This window comes from Glycine max, chromosome 14 (genome assembly GCF_000004515.6).
Source record: "Glycine max cultivar Williams 82 chromosome 14, Glycine_max_v4.0, whole genome shotgun sequence".
NCBI classification, from domain to species: Eukaryota; Viridiplantae; Streptophyta; class Magnoliopsida; order Fabales; family Fabaceae; genus Glycine; species Glycine max.
Window position 1 is genome coordinate 7,954,447 of NC_038250.2, and position 8,840 is coordinate 7,963,286.

Consider the following 8,840-nt stretch of genomic DNA (forward strand, 5'->3'; position numbering starts at 1 on the left):
AGTTATTTTTATTTTAACTTACAAAAAAGTTTATTTATTATAGTTGGTGATAATTTTTATTTTAATAGAGAAGATAATTAATGGAAAAACACAATATGAAGGGAGATTATGTGAGAAAAGAGATTGTGAAATAAAATCACTTTATTGTTTGCTAAGAGAAGAATATGTGAGAGTTTTATTATTTCTTATAATCATTGAGTGAGATAATCGAGTTTATAAAATAATACATTATTTGAGTTGAATTGTAATTTTGTAATTATTTTTGTGATACTGAAATATAATTATTGTGTTTGTTATTATAATATTTATTGTGTTTTGATGATCATTTATGGTCATTTATGAGTGTGAACATTTATTTTTCAACATTTTTTGGTTAACAAGCTTAAAATGTAAGACTAATTGATGTTTGAGAACAAAATTACCCTTTTTTTTTCCAACATGACATTCTAGAGACAGATATCTAAACACGAGCTAACCTTCCTTTTAATGACTACTACACTAATCTAACCGTAAGTTAATTAATGAAGACAAAATTTTAGTACTCACGTGTGATAAAAAAAATTATTACTCACAAATTAAAGGTACCTTTTCTCAGTCTGCATTAATTTTTCTAGTGTACATTAATTAATAGTATGCTTAGACTGATGATGAGATGAGTTAAAATTAATTATAAAATTACGATAAATATGAAATAATATATAGTTATATGGAAAAATTATGGTAGCATCATAATTCTGAGATAATTATCATGATTTTAAAGAATATTCACACATATTATAAATCGAAATTCTCGTATATTATTATCAATTCTATGCTAAACCGACCTTTTGATGAATTCACAAATTAAAAATATTTACATCGATGAGTTGAACTCTTTTATGTTAATAAAGAAACATTATGCATGTATTCACAAATAGGAAGAAAGAAAGATTTCTTTTTTTAATTTTCAAGTTTTTATAAAAAGTTTTTTTTTAAAAAAAAATTTCACGTCTTTATCTCTGTTTTAATTTAAATATTTTCTTTCTTTTTCCCAATCAAATAATTCCCGAAAGAAAATTGTCAGTATCAACATAATTTGTGTGTTAATTATTTCAACTTAATGATATTAAATTTAAATATTGAGTCAACAATAAAGCACTCATGTAATAATAGTTTGTAAGATACTTAATTTGTTAAAGTTAAAATATATTTTTTATTCTTATGAAAATGAAAAATATATTTTAATCAATTCGGTTAAAGGAAGAAAAAAAAAAGACCATAGCAAAATTGATTGAGTCAAGGGCAAGGGTGTGTGATGTGCCACGCAACCACTGCACGGTACAGAGCATGGGTACACCTCATTGCGAATATTCCACACTAGTTTGAATAATACCCTTTCAAGTCTCAACCCTTCCTCATTTTTCATCTTCACAATTCACACATAAAAACAAACAAAGCTCTTTACCTTCTCTCTCTCTCTCTCTCTCTCTCTCTCTGCTGGTTTTTATTCTGAATCCGAAACAATCCCTCTTCCCTTGAATTATTTTCATGGCTTATCATCCACCACCATTCTACTTGTTTCTATCATCCTCATTCACTCCCAATTCCGTTCCGTTCAATTCCTTCCACATCATACTTTTCCGTCATATTTCCATTCAATCTTGTAACACCTTCTGACGCTTAGCAGTTACTACCAAACTCAGCAGCGTAGGAGCCGCTACCGTTATGGGAAAACGTAAGAACTAAACACCTTAATCTACTTCTTTTCCTAGGGTTTATGTTAATTATCTGATCCATCATGTGTTACTTACAATTGCTTAATTAATTAATTAATTAATATGAGAATGTTAAATGCCATTATGATGTCGTCGTTTCGGGGACGAATGAATGAATTATGGAGTTTGAAGTTGTTGGTTGTGTTGTGTTGTGGTGATGTATGGGTAGGTAATTCTCAACGTAAAAATACTGCAATGTTGGATAACGACGATGATAGTAGTAGTAGTGTGAGTTCGTCATCAACTTCCCGAACTGATCACGTCTCCGTCTCCGTCTCAGGGAACGAAGAAGTGCACTTCGATCAAGATGCTCTGCTCGATCAAGCTCTCGATGCTTTGGATGAAAAAAGGTACCCTTTTTTTTAAATATATAGATGAGAAAAGGTACTTGTACTTACATAAGTTTCCACTTTCCAATTATAAGGGTTTAGCATTGCAAATTGCCATTAGAGCTAATTTGATTTTAAGACTAAACTCATGTCAACTATTCAGAAATCATTGGTGATATGATTTTTATACGGTAGATTGTGATTGAATTGAATGATAATGTAGAAGACTTTTTATACAGTCAATGCATGGATTATTTATTCTTATGCAAATGCTAACCACACTGATTAAGGAAGTAGAATGAGAAAAGTGTTTATCGGGATGTTTAAAAATATCCCCCCCTATGACTTTAAGACCCTTATTGGCTTATTCTTATTTTAATTTTGTCTGTTTTTGGGAATAAAGGGATTCCACGAGGGAGAGAGCGTTGTCAGTGATCATTGGGGCATTCAGTAGCAAAATGCAGCATCAGTTTGTCGACAAGAAGTAAGTATCTATCATTTATTTTTTTAAACATTTCTCAGTTTTCTGTCATTCAACCTTCTGGGTATATTCCATTATAATGATTATGCCATTTACCTAGTTAATTTCCTTATGTGTTACAACTTGCAAAAGTAACATGAAGATAATTGATATGTGTGATTTGTCTAACCTAACCATATATCTTGTAAACTGTGGGGTGTGGAGTGTTCCTTCTTTGGCCTTCAGTGGATAACTTTGACTTTGAGTTGAACTCTATTTTGATTGCATAGGAAAGATGAAATCAACTTAGTGCCTGTTTGGAAGCTCAATTTAGGTCTGAAAGCACTGAAATTGGTTTAGCAGTGTTTCTATAATGGGTGTGGCTATTGGCACTTCCAATGGCTATTCACATTCCACACTGACCACTTTTAATTGCAAATTCTAAATCTATATTTCTCTCAACTAAATAATTTATTTCCATCACTAAATTGCAATTTAGTTGGCAGAAATTTAGGAAATTGTGATGAAAAGCATTTAGTGGAGAGTATGAATAGGTAGTTGGGGTTCCAATAGCCCCACTTTTGTTTATTTCTTGCAAAATTTAAGAGTCTGCCGAATGTATTGAACAGGAATTCTTACCCATCCCGGTGGTTGCTAGATACATTTTCAATGTCAAACAGTATTCATGTTAAGTACAGAGATGTTATATCTTACCCATCTGTTCATTTATCTCATTAAATATATGGTTATCATAACCTTGAGGTCCTTTCCTTTATCAGATTTGCTACTTTATTACATCAGTGCCTTGCTTTAATAAAAAAGGGATCCAAAAAGGCATCTGCAAAGGAGATAGCTTTGACATCACATGCCATTGGTAAGATTTTGATTAACTTATGTTTGATGTTGCCTTCGTATAATTAAATATCAATTTGATTATTTTGTAGGTTTGTTGTCCCTGACTGTCGGGTGTAGTGATAATGCACGTGAAATATTTGAGGAATCAGTTCGTCCTCTTGATGAATTCCTCACATCTAAATCAGATTTGACAAAAATTCCTTCAGTATGTGTTAGAGAGATATACATTACTTTGTAGTTATTGTAGTTGCTGTTTTCTGTTGTAAATTGAGCCTGTGAAGACCAAACCCATTTGGCTTTCAGAAGTCAGTTTTCTTCTATGTTTCCACTTCTAATCAGTTGTAACTAATCATTACATTTTCAATTGATTCCAGGAGTATATATATACTCTGGACAAGCTCTCAGTGGTTAGATATCAAAATACCAAAGATTTCACAATACTCTCAACTTTCACTCATTTTCTCATGTTTTACTTTCTCATGAATTTTAACAGTAAGTAGGAGTTTTGGATATCTGGGAAGTCTTTTGTACTCAAAATTTGCCTTCTGATTCATTAGAGATACCGATTCTGAATCTTCTCTGTTCAATGCCATTATTTTTATAGTTGCTGGAATGCTTGGCTATAATCACTTTTGTTGGTGGGAATGGTCTAGAGGAAACAGAGAGATCGATGGACATACTGTGGCGAGTGATTCATCCCAGATTGGGTTCCAATGTAGGCATCTGTTTCAAATATACTTGTTAGTTTTATTTCTATTTTGCTTATCCATCCCTAGTGTATTATGCTTCTGGTAATAACTATGTTGCCTTTGATGATGAATGCTCTTTCTTTCTCATTAGTGCTCTTAATTTTTCTCCCTTAAATTTACTGCTTCAGCTATTTCATTGTTTAGGTAGTTGCAGTCAAACCTTCTGCTCCATTAATAACTGCTGTGGTATCTGCTTGGTCCTTTCTCGTATCTACCATGAGCGATTTGAAGCTAAATTCTAAAAATTGGCAAAAGTAAGCAATCCTGTTTCTTTGTATCCATGTTCATTTAATCACACACTAGCTTTAGGTAATGTGCAATAGTGCATTTCATGTACCTTTAATTGGCTTTATATAGTTAAGTTATACAGATGATCTGGGACTGTGCTTAGCAGGATTTGCCCCTCTAAACTCCCAACTTGAGGGCAGTTCAGATCTGCACTGGAGATTACTGAATAGTGTCCCCAACTTGTTGACTCATTCCTTCCTTGCCAGTGGGGAAGAGAATGAAGAGAGTCTGTGCATCCATTTTTATAGTTGACTGGCAGTTTGGTAATATAAAAATATTTGGACCTCTTTCTCATGAAAATGGGTGTGTAGGATTTGAATACCAGAAGATTTAGAGTGGAAGTTTAAGGGAGGGCAGGGCAGGGAGGATGAGATTGTGTTGGGAAGTGTAATGAATACTGGAGAAGTTTTCTCTCATGCAACTTAATGCAACTTGGAATACCATGCAAAAAGGAGGGCAGGAAAAATGATAAAAAAAATAATAATTAAAAGTACATTAAGGGTCAGTTTAGATGATGGAATTGAAATTAATGTGTAAATTTTAATTTTGATTTCAAATTAGAATTAATAGACTCAAATTCATTTCAAAACTCCAATTGAATTAAATATTTAAATTCCTTACTTTGTGTTTTATGCTTGTTTCATTGCCTGAGGTCCAAATAATTGCTTTTGTTGTTAATGCAGTTCAATATCTTATTTATCAAGTCTTCTAGACAAGGAAGACCGGCCTGTGCGTATTGCTGCTGGCGAAGCACTGGTTGTAATTTTTGAGATTGGAATCACAGAGAAATTTTCTGCTGATTCTAAGGGTGCAAGTGATATGACTCAAGAAGAGATTAATCGGCAGGAAAGTTATACCCATTTACAAGGATTGAAAGCGAAGGTCATCAATCAAGTCAAAAACCTTTCTGTGGAGGCTGGTGGAAAAGGTTCTGCTAAGAAAGATCTGAATAATCAGAGGAACTTGTTCCGAGATATCGTAGACTTTTTTGAGGTACTTAAGCTGTCTTTTTAATTTTTTGTAATTTACTAATTTATATTCTATAAGTAGGTTGCTGCCTTGTGACCTGATTCACTAAGTAGGGGTAAGGCTACATACATTTACGCCCTCCCCAAACATCACTTAGCGGGAGCCTTGTGCACTAGGTCACCCTTTTTTAGTAGAAGATATATTGCTTATGGAACACAGGCTTCTTTACTGACCTTACTTTAATACCTTGTGCTTACTAGTATGGTTACTCTCCTGAAATTTCAATGAAAATTGGTGGTGATTCACTGCAGACATCTTCATGGTCCCAAATGATACAGGTTTTTTGCTTTTTCATTTATCTGTTTTTTAAACTTTTTTCTTACAAAGCTTTCCTTTTCTGCATTAACATTTTAACATGCGTTTTTTGCAGTTGAACTTTCTCAAGCACTTTTTAGGGGGAGGGTTCGTCAAGCATATGCAGGTTGGCTTTCTCTTGGCATTTTTCATCATTTCAGTTGTTAATTTAACATTTTTCATTTGCCCTTCTTCTTCCTTGGTGAATCAGGAAAATGAGTTCCTTCAAGAAGTATTTAATTTCACACCCAAGAGAAGATATCTTAATAACAATGAACATCGGATGTCTAGTGGTGAGAAGGTTGGTTTCTATGACTGATTGTGTTTCACTGTCATTTTTGTTACTGAATGTCCTCTTATCTGTTGGCTACTTTGTCATGTTATATACTTTTCCCCCGTGTCTTGTCATTGTGTGCTGATCTGCATCATTCTCCTTCCTGCAGAGAATGTTTAAGTCTCCAAATTCAGTTCAGAACAAGGCTAGGACCCAATTACTTAATAAGCAACGGTTGTTATCTGAGGTTGGTTTCCTTGCCATATGAAGATCATTAAGTCTTATTTTCCTGTTTAAAATGCTTGGTTAATGGTTAAGAATGGGGTACTTTGAATACCATATGAAATTACTAGACAACTATGATAATTTTTGCTGCAAGAAACAAGGGGTGAGTTGTTGCTTACTTGCTTGTGCCATGTGAAAAACACGGCTTGCCTTCCTCAGTCCTGACCTTGGAGTGAGCTAAGGCTCCCTCTCAATTTGAATGTGGGGGATTTCTGAGGTGAGAGATTCTTGTGAACTGAGCCAATAAGAGTATTCAATCTGTTTGACAAAATCTTCTTGGAGGGATTTCAAACTAATTTTCTCAATCTATTTGTCTAGACTGTTTATTACACATGTAACTATAAAATTTCTGTACACAGTTGAGTGTCAATAGTTATTGGTGTTTTTTCAGTGGTTTCCAAATTTGGTCGTAGTTGCAAATACGGCTGTTAGTATAATCATGCTTTGCCATTTATGCAGTCATCGTATGGGGTTACCCTTAATAGTCAATTAGTCATTCCGTACTGAATTTTGTTTCCTTCATTTTCTTTTTGTCCTGGTAAATTACAGGGCAGAAACTTGGGTCACTACGCAGCCAATATGGTTGATGACTGATGCGTTTTGAGAGGGACATCTAATAATTAGCAGGGTTTGTGTTCATTTGATAATTCGATCATTAATTTTATACTTCATTTTTTTCTGCTCTCCAGCCCTTTTGACTTAATGGCTAGGAAAATTATTTCTATGCCAGCTTGACATGATGTTTTCGTGATGCATGCACGTTAATGACATCCAAAATGATTCTTCATTTGCAGCGGTAACAGCGATTGAGATTATACATTGTAATGCAATAAAAGAAGTCTATTATAAAGCTAATTTCAGTGCAATCAGTGAGTGATATATTGCCGTGCCATGACTCAAAAGCCTCGTCTGTGTATAATCTGCTGAGGTTACATAGCGTGAGTTTTCCTTTATTCTAGTTTCAAATTGAAGATATCAGCGTTTGCTTCCAACACTGCTTCGTCAAGGCGGTTTCTCTTTTTTTTTTTTTTTTTTATTAGTTGTATAAAAAGTTGAGTAATTTTTTACAAGTAAATTTCTCTTCTGTTTATTCATAAATGGATCTTCTCCAGTGAGATTTTTACTTGGATTCTTTCCATGAAAATTTCTACTATCAAAATCTCGTGCCCCCCTTTTTCTATTATTTAAATTTTAACTCTAATTTTTAATTAAGGGATGAGATTTCCCTGGACATAAAATGTTACATGAGGAGATCCAAACTCAAATAGCTTTTGCCCTTTTTTTTTATATGCGCACATTATGAGAACGCTTCCAAACACATTAGAGGTTGTTAGGGGGCTGGTGAGTTGGATTAGGCTAAACTGGAAGAAACTGTTGAGGATGTGTATGGGTTGCAAAAAAATGAGAAAGGTATAGCCACTAGTCAAGATATGAGTTTAACGTGAGAGGATTGTGATTTGCCCCCATAAAATGAGGATCTGGAAGTGATTTAACTGGTAGTTCATGCATGTCTTAACAGCATCTGCTTCAGTGCTGGTTGCCCTGCATCAAGAAAGCAGTAGGCCTATAACAAAGTTGACACAGAGTTGGGATAGTTTTTCTTATACAAGGGCTCTTGGCTATTGAAAAAAAAAAAAAAACCTGCTGTAGCAGGTAATATACCTTTAAAGATTGTCTGGGATAAAAAATTATATGAATTATGTTAAATTTTACACTTTATAGAGTCTAAGCTTGATTTATCAAAATTATTATTTATTTAATGTCTTTTTTTAAGATTTGCCGATTTGGTATGACTCTTTCAAGTTTTGGCTTGAAAGTTTATTAAAAAATGCACTTCATCGTAATATTTTAAATGGGTTAATTTTTTTAATCTCGAAATAGATTAATAGACTTAAAAATAGCTAGTTTAAAACTTTAAATAAAGTAACAAATATATAATCTCTAATAAAAAACAAATATATAATCTAAAAAGTATTAGAAATATTAATACAATAGTAATATTATTTACATTTGCTAGTTAACTTTTTTAATTTAATAGTTTTTTCTTTAATAGAAAAAACAAAGAGTTAAAAAGTTTTGTTCCTCTAAGTAAATTTATGGGCTTGACTTATTAATCAAAACTCAATAATTTCAGAATAAAAATTGGGAAATGCGTTGAAGCTGTAAAGTATGAAGTATGAGGAAGGTGACATGACACGAGTATGTAGAAAATTAGCTAACGACAAAACAAAAGCCAAAGATTCACTCCATGCTTCTTTCTTTTTTAACCTTCACTCAATAGATTCCCATGAAATCACTCAGCTCCACGTGATAGCCACCTCACTTGAGTTCTGTTCCATGGATTTCTCCATGTGCTTCCTTTTGAATGTTCTGCTAGCATCATTGCTTCTTTTTCCCAACCACTAACTTGAAAATTTTCATTGACTGTCAAAACTTAAAATGGTTAAAATATTTTTTCTTTTGGAAAACAAACAAGCTTGATTAACGCATGACTTATCATAGTTTTATCAACCATTGTTTAAG

At 33.2% G+C, this 8,840-nt stretch overlaps 1 protein-coding gene across 2 annotated transcripts; it reads left to right on the top strand.

The window, feature by feature from the left end:
- The first annotated feature begins 1,395 nt into the window (after positions 1-1,395).
- Positions 1,396-7,415, top strand: LOC100795910 (interferon-related developmental regulator 1). Of its 2 annotated transcripts, none has more exons than XM_003544438.5 (14): positions 1,396-1,714; positions 1,924-2,104; positions 2,487-2,567; positions 3,323-3,417; positions 3,488-3,603; positions 4,003-4,113; positions 4,292-4,401; positions 5,119-5,428; positions 5,665-5,742; positions 5,835-5,885; positions 5,970-6,059; positions 6,202-6,279; positions 6,867-6,945; positions 7,112-7,415. In XM_003544438.5, exons 1-13 carry the CDS (start codon positions 1,705-1,707, stop codon positions 6,909-6,911), a joined length of 1,356 nt encoding a protein of 451 aa, XP_003544486.1. In that variant the 5' UTR covers positions 1,396-1,704; the 3' UTR covers positions 6,912-6,945; positions 7,112-7,415. The 2 variants fall into 2 exon arrangements, with proteins under 2 accessions (XP_003544486.1, XP_006595991.1); XM_006595928.4 differs by having other exon boundaries at positions 2,035-2,104.
- Positions 7,416-8,840: the final 1,425 nt, after the last annotated feature.

Bases quoted from the DNA above. Each gene is read 5' to 3' on its own strand.
- LOC100795910 (XM_003544438.5), top strand. The intron at 3,418-3,487 runs GTAAGATTTTGA...ATTATTTTGTAG, and splicing joins TTTGACATCACATGCCATTG to GTTTGTTGTCCCTGACTGTC. The intron at 5,886-5,969 runs GTTGGCTTTCTC...TTGGTGAATCAG, and splicing joins GGTTCGTCAAGCATATGCAG to GAAAATGAGTTCCTTCAAGA.